The sequence below is a fragment of the Neopelma chrysocephalum genome, unplaced genomic scaffold, assembly GCF_003984885.1.
Source record: "Neopelma chrysocephalum unplaced genomic scaffold, ASM398488v2 Primary Assembly neopelma1_23b, whole genome shotgun sequence".
Classification (NCBI taxonomy): Eukaryota; Metazoa; Chordata; class Aves; order Passeriformes; family Pipridae; genus Neopelma; species Neopelma chrysocephalum.
In genome coordinates, this window is record NW_020897692.1 from 7,991,699 (window position 1) to 8,018,125 (window position 26,427).

Genomic DNA, 26,427 nt, shown 5'->3' on the forward strand with positions numbered 1-26,427 from the left:
CGCGGGGTCGCGGCCGAGCGGTGTCACGGCGCGGTGCTGACAGCGCTCCGCGGTGCTTCCCCGCGTTGGTACCGCGGCTCTTGCGCCAAACCCGGCGTGGCGAGGGAGACCCGCGGCTGCGATTCCCCCTCAGCAGGTGATCGCAGACCGGCCTGTTCCTCCGGGCGGTCCGGACTGGCTCTCTGCAGCGCTAAAAGGCAGCGCAGCCCGCACACCCTGCACCCCCGGGCAGGTCCGGGAAGGGCCGCGGGTCTGCACTCCTGCACCCCCCTCCCCCCCCCGCACCTGGGCGGCCGCCCGGCTGTGCGCGGAGCTGCCGGTGACTCAGCGGCGCCCCGGTGACCCCCTCCCGGTGGCGGCGTCTCGCCGTGGCTCTGCCCCCTCCCTCTCTCCCTTCCTCCCTCCCTCCCGGCAGGATCATCCCACCCCGCCGGGCAGTCACCTCGGCAGGAGGAGCCGCCGCTTCGCCTCCGCTCCTGCAGCGACCTGACGGCAGCGAGCCCCGCCGCGCCTCGCCATGCAAGCAAGGAAGGCAGCCGAGAGCAGGCGGGACGCCGGCCGACCCCTGCAGCTCACCATGAAGAGGGGCTACGAGGTGCTCCGCGACCCCCACCTCAACAAGGTAGGGGCGGGCAGGGCAGGTGCGCCGCTGGGCGAGGGGGGCGGCAGCCCGAGCCCTCGCCGCGGCCCGCCGCGAGTGACAGGCGATCCTGCCGGGCGCTGCCCGCGGAGCCAGAGGCCTCTCGCCGCCGCCGCCACCTGTCAGGGAGCAGCGCCCGCGGAGCGCCCGGGCCGCCCCCGCGCAGCGGCCGCCGGGCCGGGCCGGGGGCGACGGGCGCGGGGCAGCGACACTTCCTGCGGGCCCGGCGCCGCTTCCTCTTCCTTCGGGGCGGCGGGGGGCGTCCAGCGCCCCGTCCGTCCCCGCACTGCCGGCCCAGGGGCGCGGAAACATCCCCTCTGTATCCTCCGGGGAGGGGTGGGGGGAGCAGCAGCCCGGGGAGGAGGAGGATGCTGCTGAAAGTTAAGCCGCTCTGATGCGAGTTCCTGCTGCCGTGCTTGTCTTTTCCCGGTACCCTCCTTCTTTTCCAGTCCTCTTTCCCACGGGTACCCCATCTCGTTTCCTGCGGGCAAACCCAGCTATTCGTGCTGTCCAACCTTTTTTCCCCTGGCAGGTGGAAAATAGGTTTTATCACCCTTATTCCTCTTGGAGCTGTAAAATGCAACTGCAGTTTCCTCCCTACTCTGCATCAGTGAATACAGTCAGCTTTTCTAAGAGATGCCATAGCACAGCAAAACCTTTTTGTCATATCTCCAGTTTGCCTAAGAATGGTAATTCAGCTTGATAAAGCTTTCTAAACATGTAAGCCTAATCTGGAAAAAATAAAACTGAGTAGCTGTTTGTACAACTTTCAGATAGTAAAATCGTTAAATTGGCATGACGAGCCGGAATTTGCTGCCAAAATGAAAAATAGTCAAAGAGGTAAATCATAAACCACACCTAGCACATGAAACTTTGGTCAGACCCTTAGCCCCAAATTTCACCTTGCACATTACCTGTGATGGTACTCTGACTTATACATCTGCATTAGAATGTATATATAGTCATTTTGCTTATTGCTGAGTTGGATAAATTGACAAAAAACTGTCTCTAGTTTTACTGGAGAGGTTGACTCATCACTAAAAGCTCCATATATTAGTTAGATGAATAGTGCTTTTATTAGTCTTGGTGCTTGACTACAAAGTTTCCTTAGAGGCTCTTATGTGTCTCTGTGTGTGTGTATGCCTGAGAAGGTCTCCTGAGGTCAGGTTAAAGGAAAATTAAGCAAACTATAAAACTCGCAAGAAGAAACCAAGGAGAGCTGTTTTGCTTTTACAGCTGGGTTGCTTTTAAGCAGCTGTAATATTCATAGAAAAAAATCTAATTCAGCATAACCAAGAAGGCCAACCCAATAGAAAACCCACCTGGTTTTAAGAAGTAAAATGGAACTTATTCTCAAATAAAGGGCAGTCAGAGGCAGACTCATTGCTACTGTTTTCCCCTCATACATCATATATCTTGCCTCTGAACACTATACCTTAAGGGTGGGTCAGATGAGCTGCTAAAGAGAAAGGGTTTTGCTTAATTTTAAATTACAACAGACAGGAGTTACAGAATATTCTGAGTTGGAAGGGTTCCACAAAGATCACCGAGTCCAGCTCTCAAGTGAATGGGAATCAAACCTGCAACCTTTGGGGGTTAGCTCCATGCTCTTCCTGGATTAGGCTTTATACTTTCACACCTTCTAAGCTGTGGTATAGCACATAGGTACCATAGAACAGAGAAGTGGGAAAAAACAGTTGTTCATCTCCAGCCATATCTACCCAGTGAACAGAATTCAGTGTTAGAAATACTCAGCTGAAAAATCTGGTCTTTGTGCCTGTGAGGAAAGTCTGGTCCTGGTCTGATGAAGAATAGGTAATCCAGTTTTCTGACTGAGACAGGTGATTTTTTTTTTTTTTGTGTGGATGTGAATTTATTACACCCTAATATATATATATATATATATGGACACACCCTAATATGTATATATTTCATTGCCATATTTATGCACTAAGTTCAAATATGTTGAGTACTGCCATCATGGTTGCCAGTTTGATAGCTCGTGGCCTGCCTGCATGGATAGAAGCTGGTACTCCCAGTTCACTTTCTATTGCCAAGGCTGTTAAACAAGCATGAGGTTGCTGAGAATTCAATTTGAAGTAGATAAAATATCTCCTTTAATGATTCTACAGGGATTGTTTCAGTCCTGCAAGGTGCCAGAACTTTCTGCTATCTCCTGGGCCCTGTCAAGGAGTTGCAATTTCTCAGGATCAGCATTTTCTTTTGGATATAGTGACAGTTTTAATAGTCCTATTGGCAAAAGTAGACTGTAAGTACTAAATAATGGTATCTAGCAGTAACTCATAAAAAATAAGGGCAATTATGTTTTCAGAGTGTCTTAGGATAGATGGCCTGTCAAGCGGGTAAAAACAAAGTATGCTGCAATATGTGGAAACTTGGGGCTTGCATCCTTAAATAATGCATTCCTTTTCTCAGAAACATTGAAAATTTTACGTGGAACCATTTATACTTGGACATCTTCAAAAACAGATGTAAGAAAAAATAATTGCTAGATTTAAACAAACCAAAAAACCCACCAAACAAAAAACCCCAAAAATCCAAACCCAAAACCCTATCTCCATTTAGGTGCTCCATCTAGGTGCCCTACTCATCCAACAATAAAGCTGGATTTCTGCACACTTGTACATTGCTTTTTATACTTAGCCTGGTGAGAGGTGAGAGAAAGGGCTGTGGCAATTCCAGGGTAAACACCCAAATTTCTTATTTTCTACTTGAACTCTACTTCTACTTGGATGGCAAAATTTCTAGAACATACTAAGCACTGAAGTACATTGATGCCCTAAGTAATGTCATTCTTAAATCCTTTATGTTTTACATTGTTCATAATTCACAAACATGTACAAACTTCACTGGGGAAAAGCTTAATACAAAATGTTTGGTGGGTTTGTGATTTATTTATTTATTTATTTATTTTCCCCCATGCTAAAGCATTTTGGGTCACTGAGTGGTTTGTAGTTTGCCATGTCAGCAGCAGTGATACATCAAAAATCATGAGGAACAGTAGATTGTAACTCACTGAATTTTATTACTTGAGGACGTGTGTCCAAGCCTAGGGACAATAATCATGATTCAGTTTATTATAAGACATTTTAGATCCTTAGTGTTTAAAAGTGTATTTATAACCTCTTTGGTAGTTGTCTTTTTTCCCTCAGGAAGCTAAACACATTGCAAATAGTGATTACAGGAAAAACAAACACAGTTTCACTTCTTTTCACTAAAATAGATTGCTTTAGAAACTTTTGGCTGGGAATCGTATGCTTTTTAAGCTTATGAACTACAGAAGTGTGAAAGTAGTTTGTTCTATCCCTACTATAAATCTCATTTATGCTTTATTCAATATATGACTTTATGATTTTAAAGCACACAAATAGTGTGTTTAACACTTTCATCTTTAATTTTTTTGCCTTTTAATATTTAAAGAAATCATAGTGTCCCATAAGTTGCTTATTTTCAAAATTGCAGTGTGAAGATATACAAACACACATTTCAGTACAAAACTTTGCCAATAGCCTGTATTAGTTGCCAAGTCTAAACACTTCCCTGATTGAGAAACTTTGCCATTGGAGAAGTGCTTTGCTTCCAGGCTGTGTTTGTATTCTTGCAGAGCAATTCATTGAGCAGTAAATAAGTGATTCTATCAAATTTAAGTGCTGGTGGGCTCTTTTCCCTCCCCACATGCATAATTTTAACCCCTCTCCTGACTGACTGCTGTCATCATTGCTGAGTGTGTAGTGTGCTTGTAAACTGTTGGTGCGTCTTTTTACTTTACCTTTATTCAAGTTCCACTAAAGCATTGGAAAATTTCTGAACAGACTGTGGGACTGCTGAATATTTGAAAGCTCCCAATGTCCATACCACCTGCAATGGCATTGGTGTTTTATCCTTATGTTTCCTGTATGTGATGCCCCTGGAACTTAACAGGTTCTCAACTGGACAGTGGCATTAGTTGTTGGCTGGAGTTGACTGTTAGTGCATTGATTCACTATGAGATTTACTATAGAGGAACCATACTGAAACAGACCAAATGTCCCTTTATCCCAATGTCTTATTTCTAACAGTGGCCAAACTGGATCCCTCAGCAGAGGCAGAAGAGTAGACAATGCTTCTAGTGAATAATGAGTTCCAGGCTGAGGAAATGAGCAGTGTATTAGAGGATTATTAAGATATTGATGCTCGTCTTTCCTATCAGATTACACATGCTGTGTGTACTAATTTAATAAAAATCAATTATAAGCTTTTTAGAGAGAATTATGGACTTCACGTTTTGGCTCTACATGTCAGACAGTGAGAGGAGAATACTCATGAAATACAGATATATTTTGTTCTGTATACAGCTAGTTGCCTCACTGAAATCAAATTTGATTTTGAGAAAGTATAAAGCTGTGATTGGTGTGGGTGACATATAAAAAAGGTTTTATGACTTTGATGTTAGTTGATGATCTAGGCCTGTAACAGGCCTCAAAAAAATCAAACCTCGGTAAGAAATCAGAAACATTCCAGTGAGATTTTCTCTATCTGATGGGTAAAATAAGTATTTAAGAAACCCCTCTAAATAAATCTATTTCTTTATCAAATACCAAGCAGTAGAAGTATTTTTTTTCTTCCATTGGTAATGTTCATATTTTCACATCTTAAACGTGTGTGGGCTTTGGCTGGGTCCTCTGGAGTGGCCCGTGCTCACTGAGTATTGCTTTTGCCTTAGCTGTACATAGCTATTCTGAGAAGAAAGGTGATGAAGCTGGGGATGGAGGAGGAAAGCACTCCTTAAATGGCATATTAGAAGTTTCTATACTAATTTGTAAAATAGGTGTTCTGGAGATTACTTTGTATTGCGAGGGATGATTTCATAGTAAGTGGTAATAGGTATGATAATGTTTTTTAGAGGTGAAGATTGTCAGCTCCATATGAAAGTAAAGGTATAATTCGAGGAATTTTTTTTTTTTTAGTATAGTTGCTTATCACTCTCCCTATCTTCTACTTTCTTTAAATTTTTACCCTTTAAAACTTCATAGCTTTTAACAGTAATAGTTCTTGGTTCTATCCCTGTCAGATTACCTAGCGGGCTAGTTCTGATTTTGATAGGGATAAGCACATGTGATTTTTCTGGTCTTTGTCAAGAGTACATGGGATAGTGGTTGTGCTAGCACCAAAAAAAAAAAAAATCCATCTGGTCTTTGAAACCTTTTAGACCTTTGACACTGGAGTTGCTGTTCTGTGGAATGGCACTCTAAAATGGAATTTTCTTCAAGTGTGAGGTCTGTTTGTACCAGAACTCTTTGCTCTTTGACATTCAGGACCATAATTTGCAGACTGGCAGAACTGCAGCCACCTTGTTTGCTTGGGTTTTGGGCAAGGGTGTGAGCTCAGCAGTGGCTCACTGCTGGGTACCATGGGAATGGGTTAGGAGATTGTCACATTGGCAGGTATTCTTCCTTCTTGTAATCACCTTCTTGAGGTATGAGGGAGGAGTTGTCGTGCAAGATATCTTCTGTATGAGTGCCTTTGTTTACAGTATGTGTGCAGGGGGTTTAAAACTCAATTCTGTGCTTTTTTCCACTTTTCTTACTTTAAGGCAGCTTTGTCCTGCATACTGTTAATAATGAAAAAGTCTTGGGAAAAGCACAAAGTATGTCAAACAGATTATTTTACTGCTGTCTTCTATTTCATGTATACAGCTTACAGTGTTCATTGCCTCCAATACTTTGCTCCTGACCTAGTAGGTAAGTTGCTGTGGTTGGTGTTATAGTCTTTTCTTCCTGTTGGCCTCCAGTTCTTTGCTTCCAGTTATGAAAAAGAGTGCTGAGACAGCGAGTTGGGAACAAAGTTCTGTGACTTGAATTAAAAGCAAATAAAATGAAGGAGAAAAAGTTAGGAAGTAATTTATATAGCAGTAATAGCAACTGAATAGTGGTATGACTTGTCACAGGAAGCTGAAACCTAGAATTGTTTTGTGAATTGCTTTAGCCATTAAAAGCACTTTTCAGTTATGTAATTTTCTTGTGAACTTCAGTAACTGAACACCAAGTTGATCTTTTTACTTTCAACTGAGGAATTGTATATCCATTGGTTATAAATCCTATTTGAATAGAAACTTTAATCCAGGCACAGAACACCTTGTAAGCACTATCTGTGTATTTAGAATGGGTTAAATGTGCCTTTATACACTAGGTTTTATAGAGATGCTGACCAGAGAACTTGGATATTGTTTTTTTAATCTTACTGATGGATGCGGACAATAAATAGGATAAGAGCTCACTGAGAAATTGTACTTCTGTCTAGGTAATATAAACTGCAGAGAGTATTTGTGCTTTCTGCAGAAAGCATATCTCAGAGTAAAGAAGTTATTATTTTTCTTTTTGTACTTTATGTATAAAATTCCGCTGAATCAGTGTCTTGTATCAAGCTGTCTCTGACAAAAACAGAAGTTGCAGCTGTAGCAGGCACAAGGTTCTCTCCCCTGGCCCTGCTTTCCTCTTGGAGGGGAGGAGGAAGAGAAATGTATGTGACAGCAATGTTTCTTATTAACCCATGGCCCCAGGTTAAAATGTGCCATCTTTGCTTTGTCATACTTTCCCTTTCCTTCCTTGCCTGCTCAGGTTGGCTGCGTATTTGATGCATGACGTGCCTCTGGCTGCTGTTGCCCAGGCCCACAGGGGTTGACGCAGAGTTTTATGCCAAAGGTCTCATTGCTCCAGGCTCTGATGACTAAGTGATCCACTACTGTTATGCTAAGTATGTTAGTGATGGAGTATTAATAACCTTCAACTAGGTCGTTCAGTTAGTTTTTTCCAGTTTATATTTGAGAATTTTACAGTGGAACAGCTGTTTTGAAGAAGTGTCAAAAGCATCGTTTACTGGAGGATATGATTCTGGGATTTCAGCCACAATAGCAAGTTGTTTGTCCTCCTTAAAAATCTGAAGAGCTCTTGTAAGCTGTCATTTATGCTCCCGTGGCTGAAGTGAAGCAAATCTATGGTGGTTGTGTCAGTGCTCTGTGGCACATCATGGCTGGAAGAGTAGCATGGAAAGGGCAGAAAAGAACAGAAATACCACTGTTGGTTTGTGTGCATGTCTAATGATATTGGTTATGCCATGATTAAAAACATGTAATACAGTTTGTCAGTAGTAGGCCATTAGTTAAGCTTTGTTTGGATGTCCTTGTTGTTCATGGAGGGGCTTTCTCTGGATTTTGTGTCTGGGCAGAGCAGGCCAGGCCCATAACTGGGAATAGTTTTACAGAAATTATCTCCATTGTCTGGTTTAACACAATATCAGGGAGCGAAATCTTGTATAGGAAAAAGGCAATGGAATGTGATCAGATTACCAATTCGTAATACATGTAGCCAAAGTTTTGTACAGGAAAGCTGCAGACAAACATGAAACAGGAGCCATGTGTCTGCAAAACTGGGATAGGTGGGACTTGGAATAAACTTCCTCATAGACATTTATAAGTAGTAAGACTGTACATTAAATTGTAAGAGACCAGGCGAAAGTTTTGGTGTTTCCAAAACTATGTCAGGTGTTTTACCTGACATAGGAATTCAAATATTTAAATAAAGATGCTGATGGTTTCTACTCAGAGAGAGAGGATGAATTTGGCTTAATGCTAGAATAATCTGCCTTATCATTCAGGCAGAAGAGTACCATGCACAGTCACCAGCACTGCTTCCTGGAAGGGCTTGCAATCTTGAGAAATCTACCTTACCCAATTGATATATTAGGGTGTGTTATTTATTTTGGGTGTCCTATTATCAATAACTATGAATTGACTTGGGGTTCTGAAGTTGCAACTGTACAAGCTTTCTGTGGAATGTGCTATATGTCTGTCCATCTTCAAAAAAACCCCAAAAATCAAAGTCATGGATGAAGTACAGGAAGGCAGGGGAAGCCATCTAATAGGTACTTCAAGCAAATGTCAAGATAAATTGAATAGTTTTTGTTAATATTCACCCTATGCAGCCTGCATAGATTAAACTGTCAGTCACTTTTTTCTTTACCTTCCCCTTTCTCCCGTCAATAGCAAATTTATACCTTTAATTGAGAAGTAAATGATTGCTGTCAAGCATATTGAGACTCCATGAATTTACAGTTTAGAAATATTTTTTTTTCCTAGAGCCAGTAGTAGAATAATGATATGCTTTCAAAGAAATAAGAAAATTGCTGGGTAGTTATGATGTGTTGGGTTGTCATTATGACTAATTTTCTCGATTTCATGACATGCAGCAAGATGATAGAAATTTTAAGATTGCGTCAAAGAATTATCAGTGTGATGCACATTACAGATTACTCCAGGAGTTGGGACTGACAGGATCTCCCAGCCATGGAGAATCTAAGGGTTGATCATAATCACACATAAGCTCATGACCTTTATGAGGATGATAAACTTGTGTAGGGAGATATTAGGGAAAGACCTAAGATCTTGATTCTAATAACAATTTCAATGTAAGCTGAGAGTAAATGAATGGTAGAAGGATTCTGCTCCAAAGCAGAAGCTGCTCCAAAACTGGTATGAAATTAGCCTATGTGCATTAATCCTTTAAAAAAAAAAAACCCAAACCAATGTTTTGTCACTTGTCACAGAGTGAGAACCCCCACAAACTTCTAAATCTTGACTCCTAGCAGCCCATTTGGAGAGAAATGATGAAATACTCATAGTTAGCAAGGTAAGTGGTTTTGGCTAGTCTGACTAATTTGTTTAAAATGATGAATACTACAGCATCTCATTTTTTGATTAATTAAGACAAGTTTAAATAGTCCAAATCTTTGGGTGATTTCAGAGAAAAAAAAATTGCTGTGGAGAAAGGCAATTTTGTTTCTGTTGAAAACAGATGTCTAAATTAATTTTGTATGCGAATTATTTGCACGTATTCCGCGGTAAAGATTATCTTGGGAGTTAATGAAAAATAGTCCCTGAATTGCATGCACAAGGAAACAAGTTTTGGTCTTAAGCTTTGCTGATGTAATTTTTTGCATAATTCCGGAAACAGAAATCCTGATTTAGAAGAAGGAGGTCACGGGGCACCCTGGAGGCAGTCCTTGCAGGCACTGTGTACTTTCTGTTGAAATCAGTGTCTGTAGTTTACTTGAACACTGTTAGTGCCTACTCCTGGCTGAAACACAATACTCTGAGCGGGATCTGAGGTTGTTTACAATGTACAGGAAGCAGAGGAAGTGTGGAGTGAACACTTTTTATATACATAAAGAATACATAACGTAGAACTGAAGAAAAAGAGCTCTTATGCTCTGAATGCTTGTGGCTTTCAGCCAAAGGTGTAGAAATATGTCAGCATGTAGTCATCTAGTCTAAGAGTTCAGAAAGCACATTCATCAGTTTTAAAATGTAAATGAGGCACAGAGCAACAATGCATTTTATCATTGCATGTTTATGCTTAGATTATTACTTACTTTATTGTTCAAGTAACAACTATTACCCATTTCTGGCTTAGAAAAACTGTTTTTTTTTTCTCTGATAAGTAAGTTTAATATCAAACTAAAGTCACTGTTCTGCCTCTTCTTATCCATCTTATCATTACAAATGGTTTGAGAAATTGCGAACACCTTTGATTCAATGTAATTTTGCTTAAATAGATGTAGTCTTGAGTCTTCTGTTAGTATTTAAGGTTCATCTGTCTTATTAATGAATTGTGTTTGTTGTTTGTCTTTGGAAGAGAGTCGGTGTGATGAGGTATGAAATCATTTTGGTATCCACTTCAGGTCAGATATTACAGTTTAGTTTTCTTCCTCTTGTCCCTCATGAGTGATACACTTCTAAGTTTGCTTTTGGTATGGAGATTGGATAGTATAGAACCACTGCTCTGAATGAGAAGAACAAGAATTATTTTGAAATATATAATTCCTTTTCCCACAAAGATGAAGATAATTATGGCTTTTTAATGACTAAGACAAAAAATCTTTACCTTAAATCTGTCCTGGAGAGGAGTGCATAGTGGTGATTATGAAATATGTTATAAAATTTTCAGTATTGGTGTCTAACTGACTTATTGGATTTCTTCCTCCAGATACCTGACGTCAGAAAGCAGATTTAGTGTGTGTGGGATGTATTTATGAGAGAGACAGTAAAGCCTCTTTGCCTAAATAGTAAAAAAGAGGTGAATAGTTACAGATAAAAGTCGGAATAGAACACAATATTGCCGAAGTCAAATGACTACCTGAGTCTGCCAAGCACTTAATGTTGATTTGATCTAATGTTGGTTTGATTTGACTTGAGTCTCTTCAAGTCCTGTATGATCATTTGTGGAGTGGTTGGACAGGAGCAGCGCACCTGAAGCAGAGGAAGCCTGTTTGTGCTAGTTGGTGGGTAGATGCCTTTTTAAAGATTTTAATGGTGCTTCTACATCTTTGCTTCTTACACACACACTTCATTTTCTCTTTGTTTAAGATCTGAAAAGACTACTATCTAGTTAATAGACTGAGGTTTAAAAAGATGTGTTAAAATGCAGTACTTCACCTGCTGATGGCTGATTAAGTGTATGGTTCTAAAACTCTTAAAAAGGACTTCTAGAATTTTTTAGGACACTTTTGCCATTTTTAGATGTGTTAAAATTGCAACTGAGTTTCTTTATGTAAATAGAAGAGCAATTTAATAACAAAAAAAGTTTTAAGATTCTTTCAAGTACAAAGTATTGAACTCTAAAGCTGATATATTCAACAGTTTTAGTCCGTAATAAATGTATGGAATAAAAAAATCCATATTGGATTTCATGATACTGACTATTGAAAGACAAATTTATCTGCTGCTATTTATAGGAAAATGGAAAAAAAACCCCTATGAAAATACATTTCAAACTTTTTATTTGGTTCTGTAGCAGTAGTTGTAATAATTCCTTAAAGTCATTAGGTTATGTAGCTTTGGGTTTGCCCAGAATGAAGAACCTTCTGCCACAGGATTGGGATTCAGGCTTCAGGAGGGAGATCTTGCAGCAGTGAGATCTTGCAGCAGTTTGTTTTTCTCTCTTCCCAGGCTTTTTGGTCTTCCTCAGATGTATGTTTTAGGTGAATGCTTGACAAGTTAATCCCCAAGATTTCTCTGAAATTCTTCCCTTGCTCTTGGCTGGAGCCCATGTGGGACAGTTGTCCTTCCAATTCCAAGATAACTCCATCTTGGGATGTTTCAAGTTGCCTCTATCCCAGGAGCATTTTGAAGTTCAGTGATGCAAATTTATGACTCTAAGGCAATACAATTCTTATAGTATTGGGAAAGCATAAAACCAGTGTGGTTTATCCCTTTTTGTGTTGCTTTTTGTTAAGACAAGAGTTCATGCCAAATTCTCTGAAGCTTACCAATTGCATTGCTTTCTGTAAATGAAGTCTGGATAAAGCATTGCTCTAGGTCATGTGATAGAGGATTTGGCATCTGTCTGGTTTTTTAGGTCAGTCAAGGGTCAGGTAAAGAAATAGCTTGGTAATTCTGAATTGTGTTTTTTACTTCCTATTAGAGTGTGCAAATGCTTACATTTAGCAGAATGCATCAATTGTAGGTGAGGATAAATAAATATTTATTTATAAATATTTATAAATAAATAAATAAATAAATAAATAAATGTGGGTTAGTCTATGTAAACAGGTATCAGAAGAAATGTCTTACTGTACTGCCTTTTTTTCTGCATCAGAGGTGCTTTGTAGCACATATCCTCAGCAGCTGCTTGAAAGGAATACTTTATCTAAGCTCAGGAAAAGTAGAGCATCTCACTTTGCATCTTACCTGGGGAAACACAACCGGTCTGGCTCTGTCTTGTAGCCTGGTGTTGCATTTGCTGTAAGAGGAAAAGTGTTCCAGGTCAAGAGTCTGCATGAAACTGAAGCTTCTGTGCTCCTGCCAGGCTGTTTATGGTACTGAGCTCTTGTGCTTCTTGGAGTGCATGGATAAACTCCAAGTTGGAAATAAAAAGTGAGTGCTTCCTTCTGAGGTGTAATTCTTAGGAAAAGAAAATATTTCTGTAGGATAAAGACACACATCCTTCAAACATCATTTCCTAAACTTCTTAATTTATGGCAAGAAATAACTTCTGATTCTGGAGTTACTGAGTCTTCTAACTACTGTGCAGTAAGGATGTAGTGGGTAAAAAGCAGTTAAGAAGAATAGATGAATATAGGAAAATATCGTTTAGTTGTTATAATGTTCCTCCAGCAGTTTAAACAGGGTGTGTGACTAACAGGCACTCTTTCTGGTTTGCTTTGAGGTACACTTCACAAATCTTTAAAAGCTTTCTTTGTCTTACTTCAGAACTATGTAACGCCTATGAGTACACACATTTTTCTTTCCTTAATTAGTGAGCTCTGCTTCATCGAGTGAGACAAAATGTTGTAGTAGATTGGGCATTGGACTGGAAACTAGGTCATGCACTAAGATTATTTAATCTTACTCATTTATTTTTCTCATCCAAAAAAGGCAAACATCATTTGAGAAATTTTCAGTATGACAACGTAGTATGAAGTACTTGGTCTTATATAATTAGTCTTTTTAGATAGTGTTTACTATATTGCCTTTGTACTGCTATAATCTAATTTCTATTTACAATTTTTTCCAGGGAGGGGGGGAATCATATCTGGTTTTTGCAGTAATCAGTCAGCAGGCTTATATTTCTTTTAAAGTCACATCTAAGTGACCCATGTCAGATTTGTATAGTCCTGACATATTTTATCCATGTCCTTTTACCATCTGCTGTATTGCGATTAAAAGTAGGGAGGGTATTAATGGATATGCAGTCTCCTGCACATACAGTTTCCTAGGTGCATGAAAATCCATTAGATAGGACTGCAAATTGTGGCCAGTGCTGAATGCTGAGGGGGAAAGGAAGATCTGAATAGGCAGGAAGAAATCATCCATCTGTGTAGCTAAACCTGCTCCTGGCTTCAGGCCCTGCTGTGCTACATTCAGATTAGTTCCAATTAGATGAAGTGGTAGTTGACCCTTGGCTGCCTCCTCTAAGCCTCCTGGTCCTGGGCAGCATTTGAAGGCCTGCATCCATTCCAGCTGAGTGGGGAGAAGAGCTGAGAAGGTGTTCAGTACTTATCACCTGAATGCCTGAGGAAGCTCAGGTCAATACTTTCTTCAAGGAAAGGTATTTCAACCCCTGTCTAGCCACTACTCAGTAGTTTTTAACTCAGTGAAATTTCCTTTCTGCAGGAAGCTCCAATTCATATCTCCAGGACTTAAATTCGTGCGATAATGTGAATGAAGGCTGACTTTCTAAGGGTATATTTAGCCATCTGAAGATTTTGCTAGCTATTGAATAGGCAGAGGTGATACGAATCTGAAACACACTATTTTCCCACACTTATGATTCTGATGTTGATTCCCTAGAGAAAATGTCCTGCACAGAAAATGTCTCTAAAGGCTGAATGAAACTCCTGCCATACCTTGTATGGTGACACTGACTATTACCCTCAAAGATATATTTTAAAAATCTTTTTATTCTTTCCTAAAATGTGCTAAAAACAATGCATGTGTATGTCCTCTAAACAGAAGGAACTGCATTTTCTTTATGTGTGAATTTTTATGATATTCTTGGAAAATACACTTCTGTAGTATAAATACCCAGCAAAACGTGATTTTCATTGAGAGATAACTCAATGAAGGTTTAACAATTAGAAAAATGAATCTATTTTCATGTCAAAATGTTGAATTATATTTTACTCTTCTTATCATATTTTGTAATAATTTCTTAATTCAAAGTAGATTCCTGTTTTCTGTTATGGGTTTCAGCAGTGACTAGAAAGCCTACATGATGAATTAATATCTGTGAACCTAATCCTAAAAATAATTATATAAGTAGCTACAGAAAGGTAATGCTTGTCTGGCTGTGCTCCAACTTGCCAGCAGTGAAAAATACTTACATGCACCTATTTACTTAAATACAGAGAAATAATCTTTCAGCAACCATGAGGAAATGTGGCACATGCATAAAAGCCTCATTTATTTTGTACTGGTCTGTTACTTGCACTTCATTGCTTTACATAGGTGATGCTGCCATGTGGAGAACAGAGCAATAGTGCAGTAGTTAGACATACAGCTCTAAAGAACCAAAGCTGAATCTGCTATGGTGAATCTGCTCTGCATTCCGTTAATCTATTATCCTCAGCAAATCTAACTAATAATAATAATAAACCCCTCATTAATCTCATTTTGGTGCTGTGGGTGTTGGAATCCAAGTGAAAAATGCAGCTTGGGTCGAAGGTGGTAGGACTCACACAGGAATTCTCCCTACCTGTCCTGTCCTTTCTTCGTTTGACATTATATGTTTTTATAGACAAATGAACTTCTGTTTCCAGCACCAAATAAATGTTTGCGGGAGCAGAACTGGAATGGCTGGAAACTTGAGTCATAGTGTGAAGAGAGCCTCGGCCTCTCTAGATCACGTATGCTGCTATTCCATTCTGCCTTGAAATGAGTAGTTAAAGGAAAATGCAAGTTAACAACTGGGTGGTTTTGTTAGATGTGGCATATGGGACTTAAGTATTTGAAGTAATCACAACAACATATCCTAGATTTTAGAAGAATACCTTCTAAACAAAATTACTCCCCCTCCTGTAGTTTTCCATGCTAAGGAACTTGCAAAGAGAGTATTTTTATAAACCTTTTCCATGATTTAACTTACCCAGTTTAGTCTGTGCTCTGACATTTATCTGTAAGTTTTGTCAAAGCATGTTAGTTTAGTTTTAGGGAATTTTCTTTGGTGTATGTTTATTGCACTGCAATTGGCCTATCTCAATAAGGCTTTCCAATGCTTTGGCCCAGATTTATCTGGCTTACACAGATTTGTGTAACCGATGTGTGTTCATTTTTTTCCTTGCCAACTCAAAGAGTATATCAGCAACCATAATAACACATACCAGTTGAAATGAAAGTACCTGGCATTCCTCAACATGCATTAGTTATTTTCAGTATCTGATGCTAAAAACTGTAATGTTTCTTGAATGATCCTTTTTTTTTAAATGAAGATCACATCTGAATGTTGCTGAGTAGAAGCAGCTTGTAATATCATCATGGGGAATGTGAGTGAAATACTATAAAACCATAGCATAATTCCCATCAGAAGTAATCTCAGGAGGTCTCTAGTCCAACCTCCTACTCAAAGCACAGTCAGCTATGGAGAGAGAACAGGTTGCTAAAGGGACGTGTACTATCAGGTCATGAAAACCTCTAAGAATGGAGACTGTACAGCTTCTCTGGGTGACTTACGGATTTGTTTGTGCTCACAGGAGAAATTTTTTTTTCCTTATATCTGGTCTGAGCCTCTCTTTTATCTTATGCCTGTTGTCTCTTGTCCTTCTGCCCTGTACTGATGTGTAGAGCCTAGCTCTTCTAGATAGGCTAAGCATAGGTGCTGGAAGGCTGCAATTAGGTCCCCCCAAAACATTCTCTTCTCCAGGCTAAACAAGCCCAATTCTCTAATAGGGGGTGTGCTTCGGTCCCTGATCATCTTGGTGGCTCTTCACTGAACTCGCTCCAGTTTATTAATGTCTTTCCAGTGTTGGGGACCCAAAGTTGGACTCTGTAGTCTACTGAGTACCAAGTTAAATAGTGTGATCATTTCCCTCAACCCATGCTTATTCCCTCAACTGCTGCAATAATGTAGCCCAGGATACCACTGGCTGCCTTTGCCTATGCACATTGGTGGCTCCTGCTCAGTTTGCCATCCACCAGGTCCTTTTCAACAGACCTGCTCCTTCTCAGCCAGTCAGTCTGTCGCCAGGCTGAATTACTGCAGCCTGTGTTGTTTACTTTCTAGGTTGCAGCACTTTGCATTTGTTCTTGTTGAATTTTGTAATGTTCCTGTCAGCCCATTCCTCCAGGCTAAATTCCTTTGGATAGCAGCCCTGCTCTTGGGTGTATCCACAGTTGACCCTTTTTGGTGTCATCTGCAAACCTGATGAGAGTGTGCTTCATTGCCTCCAGGTCGTTGATAAAGATGCTGAACAGGACATAACCCTGCAGTACTCTTACTGGGAGATGCAGTATAACCCATGAACTGGTCCCTTCTGAGCCCCATTGTCCAACAGCAGATTTTTAAACCCATCTGGTTGTCCACCCATCTACACTGTAGTATCTCAACTTGGATGCAAGGACTTTTTGGGATCCAGTTTTGAAAGCCTTGCTTAAGGTGAGGTAAACGACATGTTCTGTCTCCCCTAGTCCATAAATGCAGTCGTTTTATCATAGAGGGCAATCAGGTTGATCAGGGATGATTTACCTTTGGCTTAAGTCTAGAGTCCTGTAATGGAAATTAAACTGCAAGACACGGTCCAAGTGTGCTGCAGAGAAGACATAAATGAGAGGTTTGAAAAGGCTCCACACCAACTGTTTCAAGCTATTGTCTGCTCCAGTTGAGTGAATTATTAAAGTAAGTCCTACCTCTGTTACTAAATAAAGTAATATGAAATCTAGCAGCAGCAACTTGACTCTCCTGGCTAGCAACCTACAGATAGGTTGCTGCAGTTGAGAGTTCAAAGCAGGTGGAAAGGATGGTCTGTCTTGCTGTCATAACTGATTTCACTCACTTGGAAAAGGAAGCAATCCGTCTTGCTAGATTTCTGTCTCTGAGTTTTGGAATCTTTCGTTCTCCTTTTTTCCTGTCCATGGGAGCAGCTGTCAGCTGCTTTAAGAAAGTACCTTTCTTAAAGTTGCTTTACAGCTTTGAAGTTTGTTTGGATTCTCAGTGGTTTCTGGATGCCCTAATAGTAGCCTAGAAACTGAGACCTATAATCACAGAATAATTTAGGTTGAAAGGGACCCCTGCGGCTTATCTGGTCCAGCCTTTTGCTCAAAGCAGGGACAGCTTCAGAATACTGCAACATGTGTGAATAGAATGAAACTAGAATAAAAGAGTATGGTGGACTTATAGCTTAGAGGAAATGGGGATGCCTGTGTGCTTTTATCTTTGGGTTCCTTAAAAAGCCTGCCCCATTTCACTGAAAACTTGCTGAATGTACTGTCTACTTCAAAGAAGGTTTAAAGCAACCTCCATGTCATTGACTAACTGACCACCCTCCTTGTTGTGGTTCTGATCCTACTCAAACAGGCTGCAGCTCTACGTTCAGTAATCTTGGCGACTGGAGGAGAAACTTGTCTTCTAGAGCTTTGCTAGCTACAGAGCTTTCAAGAGATAAGAATAAACCATAAAATTTTGCTAAGATTAAAGAAGACATGTTGGGGTTGCACTTGACCTGATCAATGATAATAGAGTAGAAATCGCACAAAAAACCCTTGGTGAGTCAGAATCTCCACTAAACAGGGGTATCTTTTCAGGGAGAAAGCCAAAATCTGTTGCTGTTGTTCATCTTGGAGGTGTAGGCTGTTTTTTTCAATTTGCAGTTGTTCTGAGTCATGTGTAATTCTTATGACTGCACAATTCAGAATAATTTAATCATATTATTCTTGCTTATGTTAACTTGTCAGTGGAAATATAACAAGTACATCATAGAAAAGAATGTGACATTTTTCTTTACTCTGTTGGAGAGAAAAATAGAACACTTGCAGTAGCCTGTGCTCATATTAGAATAGTTCCCACACCAATGTCTTACATCTTAATTAAAGTAGTGTGCTTACATTTATAGATTTGTAAACAGTATGCAAATAGTAAACACTGTGGTTTATGGCCTGTATTTTCAAAAGCAAAAAGCAGTGTTCTGTAGATCAGATACAGTATACAATGACAAGGATTTTTTTAGGAGATTTTGAGGCTTGGAGCTATTTAAAAAAAAATTTAATTTTTTAATTTGTTTATTTTGTTTTCTTTACTAGGGAGCAGGAGGTTTGGGATATTTTTGTGTTGTGCTGGGGGTTTTTTTTTGTGCTTATGAGATAACTGTAGTCTGATCCTATGAACTGAATGTCTGGTTACAGCTCAGGCATGTGAACATATTAAGTGAATTCCTGGAACCTATCTTCTAATTTCTTTTTATCCAAAAAGAATTAATTTCAAGTGCTCCAAGACTGTTCCACAGTATGAGCCAAATACAGTGAGTGGTGACAGCCAGGAAACTTGATTCAAAAGCCTCCATCCCGTTTAAGCAAAATACCCCATGTGCGTGCACTAAATGTATGTCATTAACACATAAGGGATTCAAAACCTTTAGTTGTCTCGGTTTAAGCACTTTTATAGGTCTCAACATGTTTTTGTGCAGTAAAAACGTTTCATAGTATGTTTTAAATATACACAGATGTATGCTATTGTTTAAATCCATGCAAGAGAAGACAAGAGCCTTTATGAGAATTTCACTTGTCATCAGACAATATATGACATTGCTGTGGCTCAAAGTTAGTGCTGTATTTTTTTTCTGCTTGAGCAACCATCCTTCTCATAACAAAGAAGTGAGAGAATTTCACCTACAAGTAAATAAGATCAGGGAGATTAGACATGTACCAAAATGTGGGCAGCACTTTCCTGAGAGCGTCCTGTCATTTCCCTTCCAAGCTGTCATCTGCTCCACTTGAGTGAGTTGTTCAAACTAGCAAAGGCAACTTAAAGTACTACTGACTCTCTAGCTACAGGTAGTTTGCTGTAGTTGAGAGAAATACATTATTTCATAGTATGCAATAATGAAAGAGGGAAAAAATTGACATGTAGACCTGCCTATGTACAACATGCTTTTGTGTTCCACGAATATCTTACAGAAAACCTTCTCAATTGGGAGCAGGGCTTACTCTGTGTGGATATGAATATTTGGTCTAGTTCTTGAAAGTCATCAAAAAGTTTTGCACTCTGAATCAGACTGATGAAAAAATTTCTACTGCACTTGCTTTACCTGCCATTCTAAAAATGAAGTGTGGTCCAGTGTCCACAGCTACTGGTGACTAGCTAGCTATTAGCTACTGCATAGTGAATCCGGAGGATCCAGAACTGGTATAGAGATTGGTGGTGCCAGCAATCCCTCCTGTATTTCTTCTCAGCTTCAGGAAAAGAAGAGTTGGCTGTTCTCTTCTCTTTCCTTCCTTTAACACAAAAGGTGTTAGCAACATATTTTCAGCTTCCTTTCTTTGGCTCTTATCTAATCACTTTGGATGGATAGTCTCTGGGTCAGTATGTTTTTGCGTGTTTCCTACAACCATATTTGGAAGGAAAAAACAAAGTAGAAGTACTTGTAGTAACATATAGTAGCCAAACCTAATGTTGAATTCCTGTGGCTCCCACTACTGTTGTATGGCTACTGCTATCTTCCTGTGTAATGTCTTGATATGAGATATTAAAAAGCATTAAATAGCTGACTGCCTTTAGGCTGTTAAGCTAGTAGTATCTTGTTATAAAGTCTCTCTTGCTATTACTTAGTGCCAATTCAGATGCAAACAGTGGCATCTGATCTACAGTTCAAATGGGGAGGATTCTCTGAGCCTTACTCCCCTGCTGCCCAGGTGCTAGTCTGTCTGCAGCTCCTCATCCTGGCAGCACATACAGCATTTAAATTCCCAAACTCTGGTGGCTTTGAAACAAAATTTGTAGTCCTTCCATTTATACATTTTTCTGCATATTCATTCAAAGCAAAAAAACTCATAAAATGAATTAATAAAGGGATCTTAGAGCTTATGTTAGCAAAATGTGGAGATGAAGAGCAGATAACCAGATTTTTAGGTAAAACGTGTTCTGACAACCTATAAGACCATCGCAGGCCAGCTTTTCGATGAATTCTCCTAGAAAATATTGGAAAGAACGTGCAACAGTATTTATATTTAGTAATATTGGTGATACATTCCCTGATTTTTATTCTGGTTCACTAATGGATGTATACCTGGGAAAAAAATTCCAGAGTTACAAAGTCCTGTATTAGGAGTATCACCTAGAAAATTGGTTTTGCATGGTTCTATAAATCTTTATGATGATTAGACACTAATTCTTGACAAAATTTAAAACATTTGTGGGATATAGAGCAGGTCTGGATAGGGACTTTGAGATAGATTTCAAAAACAAGGCAGAATACAAATCGTGTACATTTTTAAGTGTCACAGCCTGAAAGGGTTCCAGAAAATTTTCTTGTTATAAGAGTAGTTAGGTTTTCTCTTGCATTTCTAGAAGAGAAAGCTGATGAAACGAATGCAAGAATCACTTCATTCAAGGGGCTGGAATGCTTCAGGTTTTTAAGTATGTTCTACTGGGAAAGTGTCCTGACTGATATTCTGTCTCCCCTTCCCTGCTTCTGAAATGATGTGGGTGACATTGCTGTCTGCTCTCCCTCAGCAGGGAAAATAACAATGCTTTTAATTTCAGACATGGTACTGCATTAATCAGAGTTATGTATTAGTTTCCATTTCATTTGGTGGCAAATGTGTGACCAGATTGAAGCCAATTTTTTTGTGTGTATGTGTTTAAAGGGTGGCTTGCACAGAAACAAGCTGCACAGACTGAAATTGTTTAACCAGACATCCTTTTTTTTTTTTTTTCCCCATGGCAATGATGTAAAGGGCTCTTGAAGGCTCTCATGGGGAGGATGGGCGGTGATTTTGTGGAGAGCTGCAACAGAGCCTTTACTGATGTGGCTGTGTCAGTAGAGCCCTCTCATGGAGATGGGATGTATGCCTGCTGGAGGAAGTTTCTTGTCAGCATAGCTTTGCTACTATCTTAGACAACAGGAACTGATTCTGGCACATCCATCAGGCTGTTGCTCACATTGCTGCTTGGCTAGAGTTCGTGACTTCCTGCGTGAGATCCAGCTTGGCACAACTGTCTCTGTTGGCTTAATGTGAGCTGGTCCTGTGTTGGCCAAGAGCAAGCATAGAGGTCCACCAGGTCTTGATGTCTGCAGAGTTTGAGCTGAAACAATGTGAGAGAGAAGGGTCTCTCTCTCTCTCTCTCTCTCTGCTTTCTCCCTTTCTCCCCCACATTGCTGATGCTTCTTATTATCTGTAGTGTTTAAAAAAACAGTATTCTGAACTATTTTTCTGTATGCAGATGAAAATGATCCCTTCTGGAATTCATCTCTTGAGTGTACCTTTAAATATATTAATCAATTAACAGATTCTGTTGGGAAGTATTGTTGAACTGTGAGAATGACAGCTGTTTAGCAACAGAATATTTGTGGGTTTGATGATCCTCTCAGAATCAGTGTACTGCAATGTCTATGGGCTTTTTTTTTGTTTCTTTTTTTGTACTTACAACTGTTCAAGGCTCTGAATTGACCTAAAAAATCCCTCCATCAATGTCTTTTTTTGGACAGAGTCAGAGTTTAGATTTTGTTTCTAATTTGCCAAATAGTGTAAGTTGAGTATAAGTGCTAAGAAAAAAAGAAATTAATTATCTATGTACTACTATGCTGCAACCAAAAAGTAGTGTTGGTGCTATAACTATTTCTATGATCTACCTTAGAAGTAATATTAACTATGTTTAGGGCAGTACAAAGAAAGAGATATCTGTCTTTCAGCCTTTAGTAATTTACATTAAAATGGATAACAAGATGTTGTTAATTAGAACATTTGAGGTTAGATTAATCTTCCCACTTTTCATAACCTCAACTAAAAGTTTCCTATGGAATATCAGTAGATGCTACTACAAAAATGTGCCTTAAAATGAAAAAAATTCTTTCAAATAAACACAGTAAAGCTGCTAGTACATTAGCAGATATTTATTATACTTTCTTTTGTTGCAGAGTATTTACCCCTTGAACAGAGAAACAAGTTAGCTGCTAGATTCTGTCAGAAAAAGACAAAGTTTGAAGAGAAAAATGAGAATGTAAAAATAAATATTTACAGTTGTCTTTGGTGAAATACTTCTGCAACATTTTGATTTTTTTTTCTTTTCCATTTTTGAAGAATTATTGCAAACTATCCTTTAAATTTTTAAAAGCCTATATTTAGAAACAAAATACAACCCCAAACCCAAACAAACTCCATGTTTCAGAAAATCCTGTCAAGCACCACAGGGGAGTAGAAGTTGAAGGAAGGACAGAACAAGCCCAGGGAAGATAAGGAAAGAAAGCGTATCTCAACAACATGAGAAAAACCTTCAAAGAGAAAGTTAAAATTATCCTTTTTCTCATTTATTATTAGATAAAATAAAAAGTAATCAACTAGTTTGGGAGACTGCATAGATTTTGAGAAACTAAAAGAATACTCAAAATCCAAAATAAACAAAAGGGGAACAGTGTTTAGAGGCAGCATTTTAAGATGGACTGTGTAATAATTTGGTTTTCTAAAGATTAAATTGCAAATAGTATAAAATTGCTTTGCTCTTGAATGGAAATTCCTAGTGCAAGAAAGTGTAAGCTACAGTAGTTTCATAGGTTTTCTGGCTGAAGAATTTGTTATACTTGCTGATGATCCCAGGTGAGACTCTCGTGTGGGTAGTGCAGTGGAGTAAATTACACATGGCTTGTTCTGAATTTTACTTGTATGCGAGGAGACTTAAGAGCAGTGTTGAGAGGTTTTCAGTTCAGACCACTACTTTTGTGCTCTACTTAGGATTTCTGTTCCACCAGGAAGTAGAATAAAATTATTATTTCAAATAATGAAATATAGTGGTTAAAGCATAATGACCTGAAGAGTTTAGCATCTGTCTGAATAAGCTGTGTAATGAGACAGACTGCACTATCTGCAAGCCTGATGACTATACACTTTAGAAGGCATGCTGCCTTATGGAATGACCTAGAAATACTGGAAAAATGGGCTGATGGGAACTTCATAAAGTTTGATAAAGACAGATGAGTTGCCCAGCAATTAGGATGGAATAAACTTGTGCAACAGAACAGGCTGGAAAACAAGTGGAGAGAAAACAATCTGGTCAAAAAAGGCCTGGATGACCTGGTGACATGGTGACAGGGTCAGAGGCAAGGAAGACAAGTTGAAATATGGGAAATTTGAAATAGTTCTGAGGAAAAATAAAGTTGTACCTTGAGGATAGCCAAGTACAGTTGGGGGCTGCTTAGAGAGAAGTGGAATCTCCATCTTTGGAGAGACTCAGTACTCACCTGGAGATGACCCTGAACACCCTGACCAGCTGGACCTGCTCTCAGTAGGAGCTGGAGCAGAGGACCTCCTTAAGTCCTTTCCAAGCTGCATGACTCTATTTTATTTGTGGTTGTCATGAACTGTATGCATATAATAATGGTTTGGACTTGATGGATAACTAGATTATAAATGTTTGTTCTCTTAAAATAATGTCCAATTGTTAACTGTTTTCTTGGGGTTTTTTTTAAAAGTCAATGACAGCTGACTTCTAGGGAACAATGAAAACTAATTTAGATGGGTAAGGATGGTTCAGGCAGGTTTTATGTGCTTATTGGTTTTATGAGTTATGTGGGACTGTAAATTATCTGGTTAAAAACAGCATCTCTCTTTTCACTTTAATACAGCCAAAGTGCCATATATGTGCAGGGTTAGATACTACAAGAGGAAATTAACCCCATAAATCCCATTATTTCTCATCTGTTGTCCTGCCTTTCATCTTCCAACCCAATAGTGAATTTCTGTCTGTTTTTACAAGTGTTATTGAAGGACTCATAAAGTTTAAAGTGTTGTCATCCATGGTTTTATGTCTCTCATGGATATTTTATCAACTTAAGGATAGCACTTTTTTCTAAATCAAACATTTTAGAAGTAAAATATATAATTGCTTTAATGGGGGCATAAGCTGCCAGGAAAATATTTAGTGATGTGATAGTTCATTACAGCTTCAAAGTTGTAACTTGAGTGCTCTTCTCAAAGGGGGAAACAAGTTTGTGTTTTTTTCAGTTAATATATATGCCCGTAAGAACAAGCCTATGTAGGGCATATGAACTGTGCATATAAAACTGTCTAATGTTGGCATGTGGACTTTTTTGCATCCAGTTTTGAAGAAAGCTTGGGATGTATTTTAGTGTTTTCCTCTCTTTAGAAGGAAAAAAAAGAAGAAAAATCAAACAATGGAAGCCAGCCTAGATGTGCTCCGTCTCCAGTGATAATTATCTGTGAAACAGTGCTAACTTAAGCAGATATTCTCAATTTCTGGTCAGCCATTTTAGAGCCCAGCATGTGGTTGGATTTGTGGGGTGATGATGGAGGGAGAAGAGCACTTCTATAGTCATGTGATTTTTATTACTTGAATTCTGTTTTATTCAAGCTGCCTGCAGTATTATTTATGAAATTTACCATTCCATTTCTTTATTAAAAAAACCCACTCCTTAGCTCAGACCATACATCTAAAATCACTACGAATGCTTAGGAAGCTTATGGAAAGCAAAGTGTTATTTTCTAAACGGAATAAGCAATGGTGACTTTTATATTACTGTTGTGTATGTGTCTGAAGAGAAGTGTGTGAAAAGATACCTAATGGTCTAGATAAAAGTTTTGCCTTAATGGCTTAGAAGGTATGCTGAAATCTTTGGGATTTTCTTGGTGGACTTCTGCCAATGCTGTGCGTTTTCACACAAGATTTCATCTGAAACAAACAAATAATTTTTTTTTTTATTTCTGAAGGACTGGGAATTTACTGTAATGCAAAATTCCTCTTAGAAGGATGTGAGTCGATGGGTTTTTGGTTTTGAACAGGCAGATTTCTTTAACAGTGTAACTGATAGCAAAGAATGAGAAGGCATTCAAACTTAACACAGTTGTGAGTACAAGATCTACTGATCTGCAGAGCTACATGAGCCCAGCCAAGAGGTTCTCCTGACCTACTTTTAGGTAACAGATCTTAAACTTGGCTATCACTGACACTTCAGAAATGCAAGCATTAGATACCATAGTATCATAGATAATAACCCAAGCAAAAACTTCGTGACTTAATTACTTTAAAAATGCATTTTTCTTTTATTGTTTTTACCAGACGATGTTTCTTCTTTAGCAAATTGTGTAGTCTATGGAGGAAGTTACCTAGTTTGTCAATAATGTGTCTGTATGTGTAACAGGATAAATGTGGATTCTGTACACAGAAATCCAGAATTTTCTAATTATCTGTGTTTATTGGAGTTGCATATGTGCCTTTCACAACCTGTATGCCTACTTTAGAATGTAGAAGGTTAGAAATCTCTAAATGCTGCTCAGCTTATTCTCACACATGTGGAATAAATTAAGAGTATCTAGTAGGGGGTTTTTTTACCGTTTTCTACAGTACTACTAATAGTAGACTTGTTTAGCCCTTAAACAAAAGCATTCATTTTGCAGAGGACTAGTAAATAGTTCTGGTTCAACACAGTAATTTAAAGATTCCAGCATTAAAAACTTGCCAAGCTGGGAGATGCTTTCCCCATGGATGACATGTTTTGGGTGCCTGTTTTGTTTGAGGGACCCTCATATTCCCCTCTAAGTGTGTGATTTGTGATTCCCACTGAAACCCAGCTGTGGCTCTGGATTCATCTTTATGAGATTCCAGGGGGGTAGTGCTGCCCACCCCGCCTGGAAAAAGAAATGTTGCCTTTTGCAGTGTGATTTCAGCTTTCCATCCAGGCATAAATAGGAGCAAACAGCAAAGTAGGGTTCTTTGTGTGCGTAGCGTGTGCAAAGCAGATTGCAGCAATCCAAAGCTCTTCTGGCACAATTACTTGCAGCACCTGTTTTTTCCTTCTTGTATTCTTCTGAGCTTCATTTCTTCAGCCTTCACATTTGCATTCGTGCATGTTCTCTGATCTTATTGTTCTATGTACAGGTTGGACTTGCTCTATTTTGTCCGTGACTCCTACCTTTGAACTGTCTTTCAGTTATTCATAGAAAATAAATCCTGTTACTGTTTCACTTGCTTAGCTGGCTTTTCACTCCCCATCTGTTTGGGCCTTCTGTTTAACTTTTCCATTTCCATTGCTTTCAGTCACATCAGTTCGGCGCTCTTTCTCTGCCTACTGTTGTG

At 39.2% G+C, this 26,427-nt stretch overlaps 1 protein-coding gene across 1 annotated transcript in view; it reads left to right on the plus strand.

The window, feature by feature from the left end:
• The first annotated feature begins 424 nt into the window (after positions 1-424).
• ME1 (malic enzyme 1) overlaps positions 425-26,427 on the plus strand; it is a 170,809-nt gene continuing 144,806 nt past the window's right edge. The window contains exon 1 of the mRNA XM_027696332.1: positions 425-622. Coding sequence (XP_027552133.1) covers positions 518-622 — 105 coding nt within the window. The 5' untranslated portion in view covers positions 425-517. The remainder of the gene's footprint in view (positions 623-26,427) is intronic.